Here is a 16490-nt window from a genome sequence, read left to right on the forward strand (position 1 = left end):
AGTTCTTACTAAGAACTATGGTTGTGGTTATGTTATGTTACCCTCCTTTTTTTCCCCTTGAGAATACAGAATGGATACTTTCAGCTTTTAGGCATCATTTGAACTGCTGTGTGGGGTGGGATTTTTAGACTCTTAAATTCCTTCACATCATCACACTAATTAGTCCTTTCCCTTCCCTCTTAGACTTGGAAGCATCAGTTTAAGAGAGAAAATTTGCCAACTATTTTCTCCAAATGCTGGTGTGGACAGCTCTGTAGTTAGGATGGAATCTGACTGGGAAACAAGACTAGACATCTCTTGATTTTTCACTGAAGTGCAGATTCAGAACTAGAGTGAGGCGAGGGAGGCACCTGGAATGCAAAATTTAAGGAGGTACTCACTCTCAGATGCTGTGCACTTGCTTGACCTTGAGCATGAATGCCTCCTTAAATTTTGTAGTCTACATGCCTCCCTTGCCTCTTTGGAGTCCTGGCCCTTCTGCTTCGCATTCTAGGAAGTTCCAGGGGCTCTAGAAAAGAAACTAGAGCCTTGAGGAAGCTCTACATCCTAGCCTTTCAGGACACACAGAAGGGCATTTGCCTGCTTTCTAGAAGAACACCAGCTTGATCACAAAGGCTTCCTCACTCCTTTTAGAGCTCTTATGCAAGAGAGTTTTGATTGTCAACAAGTCTCTGGATAAGGGCCCCTGTATACAAAGAGAACTATTTATAAAGCCCAAATGAGGTCAAATCTGTTTAAATGATTTAGAAACCAAAAATCAGTCCTTATTCATGTCCTGGGCTTTCCCCATATATCTTGCCATTTGATTGCCTTTTGTCTTCGGTGACTTCACTTATTTTTATTTGATTTGCACCTTGGCACTTCTACCCAAATAAATTAGCAGGTTTTGGAACCAAAGAGCATCTGCTAAGGACGCTGAAGCAAACTGAAAGAAGTCCAGTGGCGGATGTGGGGGGAGGGTGCTCCAAGAGGAAGTTCAGCTCAAGTGATTTTAAAGATCAATGTCAAATTTTATAATATGCAATCCATTTCACTAGGAAAAAGCTTAGAGTCTCCCTGAATAGCATTTACTTTTTTAGTGTAAGGACAGTAGGTGTTTTTTTTTTGTTGTTGTTATTGTTTTTGGCGTGTGTGTGTCTGTGTGCCTACGCACTTTGAAAGGACAAATTTAATCTTGACAATATTTGATATTTTTAATTGAGGCCATTACAGGACAATGAGGCTCTAAATGACTTCTTTCATGTTTAATACAACGATTAGATTTTTTAAATTGCCAATGCTTTCTCCGCAGTCTTCTATTTGACCTCACTATGTGACATGATTACATCCTTTCCCCCATCTCAGTATGCCTTTTGTTGAAAATAATGCATTTGATTAAACCTGCTTCTGTGTTGAGAAGATGCTAGTCTAGTTGTTACAACCTCTCCTGTCTTCTTTTGTCTTTATTTTAATGCAAGTTCAATCCCAAATGCAGTAAATGCTCACTTGTATGATTATGAGTACCTACCGTTTTTTGTATGGGTGGGGCTTCAAAGGAGATGGAAAACCTTTCTCATTGCAGAGTCTCTGTTGGAATAATCTTGTTACATAAAATAGAATTCACTTTTAAGTCGAGTTTGGCTTTCCATATTGTTCCTGAAAGCTGAGTGACTGTCAAGTGGACAAGCCATAGTTAGTTACTTGTTCTGGGAACATAGGGAGTTGCCTTACAGGGGGTGATTATGTTGCCAATTTGTAGGTTTATGCATATCACACATACATGCATATTTACATACATACATACACACATGCATACAATTTGACAAGGAAGTGGTTATGTACCTACCTTGGACTGTTTTAAAAATATACCAGGAAACATCAGAAAAGGCAAAAGACAGAGAAGACTCTCCTGAGACCATTGCACAGGGACCCCTGCCTGGTGAAGATAAATGATCTCTCAGTTTTCTTTTTAGGAATCTGAGAGCAGCTCCCTTAAGAAAGGTTGCTCACCAGGTTTTTATTGTTTGGTTTCTTCACACAGCTGATTGGCTCCACCCCGCGCCCTTTGAAACAGCAAATTCTCTCCATGCAGAGAAACCTACCACGCAGTCTCTTAAATAAGTAAATAAACAACATATATATGTTTTGTTTTAAAAAAAACTTTAAAGCAAAAGTTATACATATATAATAGCGTCCTTTCGAGGTGAAATACCCACGGGAGGTTCAGGGGAGACGCTCAGCGTGCAGTTCGGGTTCTGGAGGCATCTTTGCAACAAAATCCTTGGGAAAAAGCAAAGCAAGGAGAACGTGGAACTGGGTCGGGCCTCACCGCGGGCCCCTGTGGCAGTGGCCGGATGGCGCCGGTGGAGCAGGTCAGGCGTAGGGCGGACAATGGCAACCAAGCCCGCGGGTCCCTGGCCACCTGATTCGCTGGCTTGCTTGGTCTCTCATCCTTTCTCTCTTTCATTTTATTTGTCTCGTGTTTTGTTTTGTTTTGTTTTGTTTTTTAAACGCCGAATTCTGTTTCTTAGTATAATCGGTGGGCAACTCAGATGTCGCACTCGCTGTCGCTGGAAGTGATGGAGATGGCCGAAGTGGCTGCCTTGCTGGACAGGCTGGCGGCCGGGCTGGCGGCAGCACCCAGCACCTCGGGCGTGCCCTCTTCCTCGGCTCTTAGCGTCCGGCCGGACCCCTGCGACAGGACCTGCTGCTGAAGTCTACCGGGAAGGAAAAGAAACTGGTCACTGCGCAAAACTAGCCTCCCACTGACCTCCCACCCACTCCCACCCCTTGGTCCACATCCCTTAAGCCCAGCAGTCAGCCCCTCTCCCTCTGACCCGCGCAGTTAAAACTGATAAGAGGAGGCAAGAGAGGCTGGGCAGGAGGCCTTTGGCCACTGCTCTGGGAGCCTTGCGGTCGCTCCATCGTCCTTAGTCCTTCCTTGGCTCCCTGTCTCCCACTCTTTGGGATGCTGTGCTCACAAGGTCATTCCTGGCTGTTGGTCACCGTTGGGAAATTTACAATATTGTCAGGATAAATGAGACATCAGTGGCAAGGACAGATGAGACTCTGGGCCAGGAGACCCCTTTCCCAGCTTGTCTGCCTTGGGCGCACCTCTGTGCCGGTACCCCGGAGGCCAAGTCTGCCCCAAACTAGAAGCAAAAAGGGCAGCCTGATGGTTCCCAGGAGGGTTTGGGCCTGGGAGAAGAGGTTGGGTTCTTGGCCAAACTATTTGAGATCCACACACTGGGGAATGAAAAACCTCTGCCAAGCAGTTTGCTGTTTGAGACAGGGCTGCCCACCCATAGGAAGAGCAGAACTCGACTTTCCACTTCTTAAAACATAAGTTAGAAATTTCAAAGCATTAGAGAAGGAGGCCTTTGGACTTTAAAATGACAACACTAAACTGCCTCATTGCTAACAAGCCAGGCTTCACCTAATAAATAATAGGAGCTTGGGCCCAGGCTGACAAGAATTAACCTTGGGCCTTGAGGTCTCTAGTTGTTTCTGGGGTTTTAATTTTTATTTCTTTCTCCCTCTCATTGTAGCCTTGGTATGGTGACTGGAACCAGCTGCAGGAGCGACCCCCAGGCCGCGAAAACCAGACAGAAAGGGTGGGGAATCCAGAGCCCGGGAGGAAACCCCCACCCAGGAGCCCAGAACGCAGTGAGCTCACACCGAAGACCTCCATCCCATCCCAATTCCTACGGAATCCAAGTCTACAGGCCTTCGGTAAGGGCGCCGGGGGTGCGGTCACCCGCTCCCTCCCGGTGAGTTCAAGGCTCGGACGTCTATAGGTACCGACCTGTTTTTGGCTGCAGCTGCCCGATCCCTTTGCCGGCGGTTTTTGAACCAGTTGCCCACCTGCGTAGGGGTCAGTCCGGTTGCCTGGGCGAGCTCACGCTTTTTGCTTGGGTTGGGGTAGGGGTCCTGCAGGTACCATTCCCGCAGCAGGTGCCGCGTGCGCTCCTTGAAGCAGTGTGTCTTCTGTTCGCCGTCCCAGATGGTGCGCGGCAGCGGGAACTTCTTCCTCACTCGGTACTTATCCACCGGCCCCAAGGGCCGTCCACGCAGCTTCTCAGCCTCCTGGTAATGCGCTTCGAGCCACAGCGCCTGCAGTTTGGCGTGCGACTCCTTGGTGAACTTGTGGTTTTCCAGGATATGGTAGAGCTCGCGGTAGTTGCCACCGTGAAAGGCCACGATGGCTCGCGCGCGCAGCACGGATTCATTCTTGTTGAGCGCCTCGCAGGCCGCAGGGGCCACAGGCAGCGACCAGAGGAAGCGACCCAGGCGCTCCACGTCGCCGCTCTCCTCTAGAGTCTCGCATACCCCGGCCACTTGCTGGGGACTGAAATTCAAGATAGGCAGCTGGAACATCGAGGCAGCGCCGGCGACAGCGGAGGCGCTGAGTCCGGAGCGGGACACGCAGCAGATGCCCGCGGGCCCGGCCGGGTGCGCCAGGCTCTCCTTGGTGAAAGCGGCTCGGGGCAACCGGGATGCACCGCCAGGGCAGCGGCGCAACCGCGGGGAGCAAGTGAGCGGGAGGGATTGGAGGAGGTGCAGACTCCGCAGCTCGGGTTCGGCTCGGCTCCGTTAGGGCACGCAGGCCAGCTAGCCGGCGCCGCTACTGGGGTGGGCGGATTGGCGGCGCGGGCGCCATGGAGACCCCCTGTCAGTCACTGGCCGGCTCTGCCAATCAAGACTGCGACCGGAGGGCCCAGGCCATTTCAGCACCTCCCCGCTCTCGACAGCGCCCGCCGTTCTCCGGTGGACTTCGCAGTATTTTGCAGAACTTGGAGGAGGGAAAGATGTGCCAGTGGATGGGAGAGAAAGCGCGAGCCGAGCCGCAGCCTTTCACTGCCACCCCTATCCCTGTTCCTCCCTCTTCCCCGCAACCCCCCATCCCCACCCCCCGCAAGAGGCGGTGATGTTGCAGAAATCCACTTTGGGGCGAGGCGCTGCCTGGGTCAAGAGGCCTCCAGAGGACAAAGAGGACTGGGCCAAAACGAAATCCTCTGAGAGAACTCACTAAATTTAGTTATAACGAAACAGAAAACCTTGAAGGGGAACACGAAAGGGGAGGGTGGGGAAGTGGATCATTCCCTTTTCATGCCTGCACCCATCTCGGCATGCCTTTCCAGCTGCCAAAGCAGCCGAGTGGGAACCGAATCTGAAGCAGAACGAACCGACCCGGGGGCTGTAGAAGAGGTCAGTTTGGACTCAAAACCCATCACCTTCAAAAGCCTCCTAAAATCATTTAAAATCCGAGCTAGGACACTCTCACTTCTGATAACCCAGGCCCTGACCATGAAGTGAAGCTCTTGCAACAAAAGGGGCGCTGCACACCCCAAGTTTATACTTTTCAGTTTTTCTCCCCAGTTTAATGGACTTGAACAAATGTGCAGCATAGCCACATCTAGAGTGAGAAGTCACTGGTAGGTCAGGACAGCAACTTAAAAGCTTATTTCAAAGACCTTTTTAAAAAGTATTGATTTGCTCTTCTTGCAGGCTAATTTTGCCATACCCTCTGTTAGAATATTTAACTCTTGAGCTGGGGATAGAAAATCTAACCTTGGCCTTTGGGCCCAACAGTAATTCAGTAAAAGTAAAATAGAGAAGAGGGAACCACACTAATAGAGAAGGGGTTGCAGAAAGTGCTTCTTAAGCCGTTGAGCACTGATCCTTCCTCAAGGATCAAGAGAGGAAGGGCCTTCTTGGCGGCTCTGCCTTGGGGCCAGCGGTTGAATTGATAACTTTATTGAGTCCCAGTTGACATCTTCATCATACCGTTTTCTGAGAAGTAGGTCAAAAGTAACTACCATCTCACCTGGCTTTTAATAGGGGTTTGTTTAGTTTGAAGAAAATAATTGGGAGAGGGGAATCCGGCGAAAACTCCAGGAAAAACCATCTTTGGAGGTCCATCCCCAGAAAGGAATCAGATGGGAATGTTCACTGCCGAACTGGACTGGGCCCGGCTGTCTTTTCTTTAGTATCAAGTACAATTTGTATGCGGCTTGTACGGCTTTGGTAAATCAGAAGGCAGATAGATAGCACAGATGGTTGGAGGTGTCGGGTCAGATCATGCTACGCCTGAGTGCAGGGCAAAGCTCATTCTGACGGAAAACCCTGATATTATTTTCACAGATCTTCACAGTTCACTCAAAAAAAAAAAAAAAAGCAAAGGGGAAGAAAAAAAAGCCCTGCAACCATTTACATCATTTCTGTGAGATTGCCAGCCGCCTCAATGGAGAGACTTTCTTTTCTAAGAGCTTATTTTCGTGGAATCCGACAGGGCAGGGGCAAAATAGAGAGGGTGATGAGGATAATGTCAAAGCACAAATCTTCTCTAGCTTGAGGAGACTTCCGAATCCGCCGCAAGGAAAGCTTTTAGTGAGAAACATTGTAAACAAGGGCCAACAGTGCGCAGTGTAGAAAACCCGGCTGGCGGGGAAGGGGTGAAGCGGAACCCCAGGAGGGCTATTTCCCGGCACTCCAGGACTGGAAAGAAAAGCACTCCCTCGCTCCGGTTTGCAGAGGTTTCCTAATTTTCGCTCTCGGGGTGTCTCCCCTCTGGGCTCTCCTTAGCCGATAGCTTTTAGATCGCCTTCCGCGTGCAGAAGCAGCAGAAGGTGCCCGGGACCTTACAGCTCTGAAGCCCCGAGGGAAGCCCCAACCTCTGTACCTAGCCGCTGAAGGCGAGCAGAAGCTGTGGGTGCCCCAGGGGACCGCGCCTCCGCACGCATTTTTGCTGCATAATTTGAAAGTGGTGAATTCCGCTTCTTACCCTAAGTCTTTGTGAGCAAGTCTTGTAATTTTCAGAGCCTGGGTGCCCTATTCAGAAAATGGAAACCTTTATTTTCAGATGTCCCCCCTGGCTTCTGCGCGTCTGGGGCTCTCGAGCGAATGGGACCGAAAGCCTAGGTTGGCCACGGTGGAGGGTAGGGAAAAGGGCGCTGGCTGCAGCCGTGGAGTCCGAACCCCGCCTGACGCGGCGTCTGGGCGCCGGGGCGCGCGAGTTCTCAGAAGTGTCTGGAGGTCCGGGTGTACGGTCTGGACATCCTATCTTCACCATCTCAGGGGACTTCGCTTAATTTTATTAACTCAAGGGAAATAAACTTCTTTAGGGCACACTGCGATCGCGTATTCGTGCATCAGCTTCGTTCTGGGAAGGGACAATCGGAAGGAATTTGTGAGCCCTCATCCCTGAAAATGAGAGAAGCTGCAAGGATTCCCTTAGAAATAACTCCGCTGTGAGGAGGATGACCCCACTCCACGATTGAAGCGCACTTTTCCGGGTTTGCTAGGTGAAGACTGAATCTTTTCTTAATTTGGCGGAGGGAAAGAGTTTTACCACTTTTGGAACTTAGCGCCAACCTTGCAGGCAACTCACTACCCGTTTTTATTATGTGCTTGACCGGGAAACTTAGAAGACGTAGCAGCAGCCTTTCGGCCCATCTGGGCAGGTTTGCAACTTTCAGTGGTTGGTTTGCAGCTAGTAGTAGATTTGAGAGGACTTGGATTCTCGCCGGAAATCCCTAGATGGCTATTCTTCTGCAAACTCAAGACTCACTTTATAGAGAAAATTTTGGAAAAAGCGTGTAGAAGACAATGCCCTGCTCCCACCCCCGGGGAAAATTCTGTGTCTAATTGTTCAGTGCCGAGGCAACAGGGCAAAGTGCCTCCAGGGAGCTGTGAGGTTCATACCAGAAATCTCCAGAATTCAGTCTGGGACTTCTTGCACTTACCCGTCTCCCCTTGTTGTGCCCCTTCTAAGATTTTGCTCTCTAGAGTAGAGGAACACTTGGAGCCCAGGTTCCACTCTGCTGAAAGATTTACCAGTGGAGACCAGTGTGTAGAGATCAATACATTCTTACGTCTAGTTTCTAATCTCTTGTCTTGTTTTGTCTTTCTTATTTTTGACCTTTCGTAAATCAAGCTGTAAAATAAATGATGTCTTTGTTTTCTTTCCTGTACAATTCACATAGTCAGGGATTTTACAGATATAGTAACTGAATGCATCTGAATTCCTTCATAAAGACTTTTGTGCTGCTTGTGAGAATCACAGACTGACTGACAATGAGGTCCCAGCCTTTTGTGTATGTCCATTTTGACTTTGGAGGGAGAGATCTTTGTTTCCCTTTCCTGGGCCTCAAAGCCTTGTGTTGCAGATAGATGCGAATAATGTTAAAAAAAAAAAATCTAAGATTAAAAGGCACTTTACTGTCTTTGAAGTTACAGTATTAAGATTTCATACTCATCTATTCATGCACTTAGTATTCTGATTTTCAGATACCATATACATAAATATAAATATATGTTTGTTTATGTATTTGGTGGTCCAGATCTCCAGATAATGAAATTAATTTAGTATCCTAGTTCTAAAGTACCAACTATCCTAATAAGTTCCCAAGATAGATTGCTATCTTTCATGCATTCCTGTCCTTCCTGTTTGCACCTTGTAACAAAGAACTGAGATGCCTCTTTTATTGTGTATTCCTAAGAAAAAACACAATTTGAGAAATGTTTTGTAGATTGCCCAGTGCTGTAAAATTAACTGGCAAAAAAGTATTACAATAAAAGATGTTGATCTAATTTTAAGAAATTGGGATTTTTTTGTTATTATTTGCATAATTATTCACCATCTATTTTTTTAAATGATGCAAAATTTCTTGTGTTGTTAAGTGAAGGAAATATTTATAAGTTTAAATGTGGGAAAATGCACCATTTAAAGGTATTGATTAATTATCAGTAATGGTTTTTTAAAATGTTAAGCTGACAATGCAACTCTGTGTTGACCTCCAAGTTTGTAGTTGCTCCTAGGTGTTTGGATGATAATTTGTATCTAAGCCAGAGAGTATATTACAAGTTATACCACTTATTTAAGCTATGGTTTTAAATTCACTTTTCTCACATTTATGCTTCTGTGAGGGTAAATCTAAATCTTGGGGTTAACCACACCACAGCATAGCTTACTTAGGGCTTTGTATCAATGGGTTCTTATGTGAAGGACTGATTCTTAAAAATGTAACTAGCGTGTCATTTATAAACACTTTATTAACAGTAATGGAACATTAGTTGAATGAATGAAAGAATAATTAATTTGTAATTCTCTACTAGAGCTTTCTATTTTATTTTATTTTTTACCAGCAGGTTATTTTTGGCCATTTTCGAATCCAAGATCAAGGTATCTTTCTAAAATACACGTAGACACTTTATAATTCAATGAAGTGAAAGAGTGTAAATCAGTCTACGTCTTCTGGCATGAGTCAAACACTATTCACATTAAACTGTGTGTATTATATGTCATGTGTACGTATTAATTACATGTATTATATGTGTAACAAATAATAATTTCCTTCCAAACAGTGTAAAATCAAATAGGAGCATTAGCCTCCAATAAATACTTTGAATTCTCTGAGTTAATCCAGTTCATTAGCGGAAAATACTTTGAAAGAATTACATTAAAAATATAATTTTTATGGCATATAACTTGCATATTTTGCTACCCTCCAATGTAGCAAATCTCAGGAGGGCAATTATACTCCCTCCTTCCAGGGGACATTTGGCAATGTCTGAAGGCATTTTTAGGTGTCACAAGTGTAATCTAATGTGTGGAGGCCAGAGATATTGCTAAACATCTTACAATGAAGAGCATGGCCCTCTCCCACCAACAAAAAAATAGTGTCGCTGTTAAGAAACCCTGCTTCAAAGGAACTCAAAATAATCAACTAGGTACTGACAAACAAAACCTGCTAAAATTCTGTTTATTCTGGAGTTGAAGCACTTTTAAAGGTGTTAGTGCCCTTTTTATTTCACCTTAAGTCTAGGCCACACTGATAAAATCTATTCCTAAAGACTTACTGTAATTTTGTTTCTTTTAAACATTTATAATAAATGATACTTATGGTGACTGAATACTTATAAATTTAGAAATATTTCTGGAGAAAGTGGGGTTTTGTTTCTATCATGTTGGAATCTGTGTTCCTTTAGTAACTGGTGGGACAGACAGCAATGATTGAAGCTATTGCTCAGTCCCTCTGCATTTTACAAGTGAATAAAATATGAAGACCAAAGAGTTTAAATGATTGCTTTCATTATACAGCTAGACAGTGACAGAGGTGTGTTTAAAACACAGATTTAATCCTCTATTTATCATGTACTTTGCTCTCCCTACTGAAGGAAGGTGGTCTAATTGCTGTTGAGTTTGAGGATGAGGACCTGAATCACATGAATATTTATCGGTGGCTGCCATGTGTATAGTCCTATGCTATTTCCTGGAGTTGTGACTCTCAAAGTTTGATGCACTCTAGTTCATGGATCTCAGAGAGATTGAAACAATTCTGGGTCTTTTCAAATAGTGTACTCTTGCAAACCCTAAAAAAGCCTTGAATCTCAAATGTGATTCTGGGATTTCAATTATCTTCCTTGTGGGACAGGAATGTTGGAGTCTGGATTTATTGAAGACCTTTCTCTGAGTTATCACACTGTATACTAGCAGGAAAATGGAACTGAATCCTGCCTCTTGGGGAGTAGAGATTGGACTTGAGGTACTATAAGGCTTGGTTTAAGTAAAAAAAAAAAACAAACCTCCAAACTCTTTTGTCAGGTCTTTCAAAAGAATAACAGTGATGCTCACTAGCATTTCTATAATTAACAAGCTGCCAACATTTCTATTACGACCACAGAAGTCTATTACAGACCACAGAATTGTGATAAATGTTTCTTTAGGTCTGAAATGTTAGCCTTCATCTTCTTTTCAGCCTAAGGCAATTTTTGAAACCAATTTTGTTTCAATCATTTTGGATCAGTTGTGTGGTAATTTTGGAAGTGCAGATGCTCTAGGCCCACCTATTGAAATAAAGATTTTTAAATGGAAACACAGAGAGGAGTCTGCTTAAGCCCCAGTGGGGACCAGCTGCAAAGCTCTGGCAGGGAATTATATAGGCAGATAGTGAGAGTAGATTTGGAAAAAATTAAGAGACAGAGAAATGTGTGCATATGTCCTTTAACAGTAGATTTAGTTCCTTCAAACTATGGAATTTTAATCTCTTTTTTCTGTTTTGTAGTTTATCTGTTTTTACTTTCCCTATTATTCCTAGGTTTTGGAGAAATTAATGCAAGAGACTCTGTCTTTACAGCAATTAAAATTTGAGGCTGAACTGATTTTTTTGAATTTTAATATTTAATTTTAATCTTCATTTAGTTAAATTTTCTTTCTACCCCTCTCATCTCCTTTCTGCTTGACCATCTTTTTATCCTTGTCTATCCTTTTTATGGACTCAGAAGGTTCATATTTCCCAATGATTATCCTTCTCTGTATTTAAGAATTCATGTTTATTTTCTCTTTTTCTGTTTGTTCTGACTCCGTAACTCCTTCTTTCTGCTCCCCAAGTCTCCATTGCCAAATACCTTTTCACTAAACTAAGCCTTGTTAAATTGTGAGGTTGACAAAGACAAAGTGTTCATTTCTGAAAGTTGATGGGGGATAGGAGTGGTTTTCTAAGAGAAAAGGGGCATAGTGTTAATATAATGATGTTTTAGGGAACTGATGCTTCTTAAGCTAAACTTTATGAAAGATAAAATAGTAGAAACAACAAGGACTCTTGAAAATTTAAATCACTGAACTAACCACATGGTTTTAGGCCTCAATTTCCTTTTTGGATAAACTGTTTAATACTTATCATATAGAATAGTTGCAGGGATTAAATGAGATATGAATAACCATTCCTTGCATAGTGCTTGGCTCATAGTAAATTTCCAACATGTTTCCTACTTGTGGAACACCATTTATTTAATCTATTAGTTTGACCCTCTATATTGGTGATGTCTCACTTTCCATCTTGTTTTTGGTCTCTGCTTTGGTCATCCTTTGGTGTTCTGCTTAGGTCTCTTGAAACTTTCCAAATGATAGATTGCTTTGAAATAGACCTTCCTGTTCTGTAGACCACTCACTGTTTCTTGCAGTAAATTAGTCTAAAGAAGTCAATAGATAGCTTTCATGAAATTGCCCTGATATTAACCTTAATAGTTTCCTGTGGATGCCATAACAAGTTACCACAAACTGGGTGGCTTAAAACAACAGAAATTTATTCTCTCACAGTTCTGGAGACCACAAGTCTAAATCAAGTACAGCGCTCATTTCAGAGACTGTAGGGGAGAATCCATGTCTCGCCTCTTTCAGCTTCTGGTGGCTTCTGGCATTCCTCCGCTTGTGGCTGCATCTGTTTGATCTCTGCCTTCTTCTGCGCATCCTCTTCTCTTCTTTTCCCATCTCTTCCCTTCCCTCTCCTCTTGACCTTGCTCTCTCTGTAAAAATTCCCTCTGCTTATATTTTATATGTGCATGTGGCTGCATTTAGGGCCTACCTTATAATCCAGGATTATAAACTCCTCTGAAGATTCTCAACTTAATCACATATTTTGCCATAAAAGGAGATAATCACAGATTCTAGACATTAGGAGGTAAATATATCTTTGAGGGGCTTTTTTTTTTTTTTTGGCCTACCACATCCCCTTTTATGACAAATATGCTAGTCTCAAATGTTTCTTGAAAGTAAATTAAAAGAAGAGAACAAGTTTTAAGTAGTCAATCTGCAAGTAGAAAAATAACCCTTTTTGCTTTTTTTAAAAAAAAATTATAGACTTTCACCTCAACATTATACAGTGTCAAGATTGACAAACTCCTAAGCAAAGAATTTTTATTAATTTCATTTTCATATTGAACTTTACTTGTAAAGCTTCCCTTAAGCCATTAATTGAAATGAACAACAAAAGTAGTAGATTTATCTCATGGGATAAGATAAAAGAGACGATTCCAACCCTCTCTGCATGTGTTTAGTATAGAGTGAAAACATGTTATGGTACTACATTGAAGTATTATTCATAGATATAAGAAGAAATTTGCAGTTTATTTTTCTTCATTTCAGTGAGTTGAAATAATAATTTAGAAGTTCTACAGTATTTTCTGGTTCATCAATTGTTATCTTTCCTTTTTCTTGCTCTCTTGTTACATATAACTCTATTATTGCCTATAAACAGGACACAATATCTTCTGCATCAAGATGCACTGTTCTTCCTACCATGGCATCACTTTCCCCATTGTTCTCGCCATCCAGATAGGATTAGATTTTGAGAGTATTTTAACTTCGTCACTTTCTTCTTTCTCTGTTACCCCAACCTGAAAGTTTTTTGAAATGGTGTAGTACTTAAGAGTTCTGCTTGTAGTGTGTCCCTTATATTTTCAGAATGCTTATTTAGCAATAATTACATACACATACAGACACACGTATTCCTCTCCATTCTATCCCTCTGTTATGGTTCATTTGTTGATATTTAGATATTTTTCTCATGTATTTTCCTCATCTAGAGTGCTAACTTTTTCCCATACTAGAAGTACCTTTTGTGTTTGTTTCTCTTTATAAATCAATATATGCTCACTGCAATAAATATCTATATACTTATACAGTCAAAAGTGAAAGATTTTTGTAATATCTTTATTCCATAGATAAATCACTATTAATGCTCAGTGCATATCCTTATAGACTTTTTTTTCTATACACAGATACAGATTTTTTTCTTTTGATAAAAATGCTGTCATATTATTCATACTGTTTTATAGCCTTCTTTTTTCATAACATTTTATGAACATTTTTCCTGATAATAAATATATGTTATCATTTTGAATGGCTATATTGTATTCCACAGCATATATACCGTAACTTATTTAGCCAGTCCCTATTGATATTTCTTTAAATTGATTCCAGTTTTTCACCATTAAAAACAGTGAAGGAATGACCATCTTTATGTATTGTCCATTATTTCCTTCAAATTTTTGGAAGTAAGATGAATGAATTGAAGGGTTTACATATTTAAAAATTGTTTCCAAATTGTCATCCAAAAGGATTTTTATCAATTTTTTCCATCTATCCATATGGTGTGAGTGCCATTTTCCCCTACACTCCAGCCATTAATCTTCTTTTAAATCTTTGGCAGATTGATAGGTGAAAAATGGTTTCTCACTTTTTCAAAATAGCTGTTTCTTTTATTATTAATAAGATTATGCAGTTTTACATATTTTTTGGTCATTTATATTTCTTCTTTTGAGAATTTCCCAATTATATCCTTGATTTGGGATATTTGTTCTTTTTACTCATTTGTAGATTTCTTCCAACATTAAGGATACATTTTTTCCTGTCATATATTGTAAATATTTTTTCCTGCTTTTTCACTTATTTTTTAACTTTATGGTGTTGTTTGCCCTATAGTTTTTATAATTTTCACATAGTCAGATCTATCAAATTTGGTTCTGTCTCAGGTGTTATACTTAGTACAGTCTCCCTTCCAAGTTATAGAAATAACCTGTATTTTCTTCTCCTCTTTCTAGATTAAAAAATTAAAAAAATTTAATCCATCTGGATTTGTTTTGTGGTCTCATGTCAGTTTGGACTCTAACAGGGTTTTCCCTTCCCCTTTCAAATCATTTTCTAATCCTTCTTTCTCCCTCCTTCCCTCCCTCCTTCCCTTCCTTTTTTTCATCCATCCATTCTCCCTTCCTTCCTTCCGTAGACCAAAAAAAGTAGAAATGCAACCCCTTTTATACCTGGCCCCGTTATCTTTCTAGCACTTTCTTTCTTCAATAAGAATATAAATTTTTCTCTGTGACTTTTCTTCCTCCTTCTCTTGCTTCTCAGCTAATTCATCTAAGGCTTCAGAATGTCCTGGTAACCTCCTTCCATTCCAGACCTGAGTTTTGATACCCGGGGTTCTCTTCTTTCTCTGGCAGTCTAGCTTGACCTGGGTGTATCTAGACTATACTTGTTTTCAGAATATTACAGGTGGGGTTGCCTAAGGTACCAAGAAGATTTGCAAGACTGGAAGAAGATAGGAATGAATATGTCACCGTACAGGAAAGGAAGGCTCTTGACTTGGGCCTTTAAGAATGAGTAGAGATTTGAGTTGGAGATAATGAAGTGATCTGGAGACTGTCTAGAGATTAAAACCAGGGCTCTAAGAGAGTTCTTGGATTGAAAAGTGCCTCTGTTGTATATTTCCCAGAGTTTTGGTTTTACCACCTCTGAATCCTGCTGTTATTTATCTATTGATAATTCTTTTCCCACAGATTTGAAATGCCACTTTTATCATGTATTAAATTTCTATATATACAGAAGTATTCTTTTGGGCTTTCTGTTCTCTTTCATTGATATGTCTATTTATTCCTGTGGTTCCACTACCATAGTTCAGATACATTTTAATATTTGATAAGGCAAGTTATTCTTCAGTATTTTTAAAGAAAAATTCTTAGGCCATTTGTGAATGTAAGGTCAGTTTTGTCAAGTCTTTATCACAACCTCAGCTTCCAGTGGACTTTTCATGGAATTGTGTTGTTTTGCTAACTGGCCCCATATTTGGAGTCAGGGAGAGACCGAAGAAAGAGGTAGACCGCTGCAGACTGGTAGGTGGCAGGTTTAATAAGGGAACTTACTTATAAGACTTGTCTTGGCTGACCACAGGGCGAGTAGATCTCTGCATCTGCCTGCCAAATCTTAAAGTTTATATAGAGGTCTTAACTGGGTTCAGTCACGTATTTGGTCCAGATGGTCTCAACAACACCTTACTCTCTTAAGGCTACATCCATGAAAACAGCTCCCACTGTGGGAATGGTGGGCAGAGCATTCATTCCAAAGACAGGAAGGAGGTGAGGAGCCTCTGATTGCCTGGGTCTAGCTCCTGGGTCTTGCCTGGAGAATCCCAGGGACGGGAGAGCCTGGTGGGCTGCCGTCTATGGGATCACACAGAGTCAGACACGACTGAAGTGACTTAGCAGCAGCAGCTCCTGGGTCAGCTGGTAGTCATGTCCTCTCAATGACCTCCTCCAACACTCCTCCCCTTGTGACTGGCTCTTATGATCTTACACAGCCACTCTTTTCCAAAGAAAGAGTTCCCTGAGTGGCCAGCAAGGGGTTTCACTAGCATGGAGGTGGCTTGTTTGGTAACTGGCCATCCATTGCAAATTATAGTAGATGATGCCTTTCCCAGGCAAGATATGGGCTTTGGAGTTTTCAGCAGCACAGTAGATTGATCCATGGTGAGAGCCAGGCAATGTCTGTTTCCTGCAACTTTCGTATCTTTATAATATTGAGTATCCCTGCAGGAGTCCCTGGGACAACAGACCCTATTGGTTGATCATTCAAAAGTATTAAAGTCAAGGTGGTTTTACCTGATACTGTTTTAATTTGCTTCTTTGATATCCTATCTTTCCTTTCTATGAACTATGCTGTTTGCTGATTATAGGGGAGATTAAACTTCCATTCAATGTCATGTTCTTTTGCCCAGTCTTGTATATCATAACCTTTGAATTGTGACCTCCAATTACTGTCTGTTTAATGAAGGTATCTGTACATGGCACTCAGCTTCTCTAATCCTCTAATGGTAGCAGCCTGGTTTGAGCCATAGCAGGGGAAACCTTCAGTTAGGCCAGATGCAGTGTTCACACAAACCAAGTCATATTTAGAA

General features: G+C 42.2%; 1 protein-coding gene across 1 annotated transcript; it reads right to left on the reverse strand.

Annotated features, from left to right (window-relative positions):
* Nucleotides 1–2420: 2420 nt before the first annotated feature.
* On the reverse strand, nucleotides 2421–4434 carry SIX6 (SIX homeobox 6). Its single transcript, XM_043920371.1, has 2 exons — nucleotides 3785–4434; nucleotides 2421–2696 (listed from the first exon to the last, which is right to left on the reverse strand). Exons 1-2 carry the CDS (start codon nucleotides 4354–4356, stop codon nucleotides 2528–2530), a joined length of 741 nt encoding a protein of 246 aa, XP_043776306.1. The 5' UTR covers nucleotides 4357–4434; the 3' UTR covers nucleotides 2421–2527.
* Between the last annotated feature and the right edge of the window lie 12056 nt (nucleotides 4435–16490).

The sequence above is a fragment of the Cervus elaphus genome, chromosome 12 (genome assembly GCF_910594005.1).
Source record: "Cervus elaphus chromosome 12, mCerEla1.1, whole genome shotgun sequence".
Classification (NCBI taxonomy): Eukaryota; Metazoa; Chordata; class Mammalia; order Artiodactyla; family Cervidae; genus Cervus; species Cervus elaphus.

Bases quoted from the DNA above. Each gene is read 5' to 3' on its own strand.
- SIX6 (XM_043920371.1), bottom strand. From the start codon at position 4,356: ATGTTCCAGCTGCCTATCTTGAATTTCAGTCCCCAGCAAGTGGCCGGG. The intron at 2,697-3,784 runs GTCGGTACCTAT...CCTTCCCGGTAG, and splicing joins GCAGCTGCAGCCAAAAACAG to ACTTCAGCAGCAGGTCCTGT.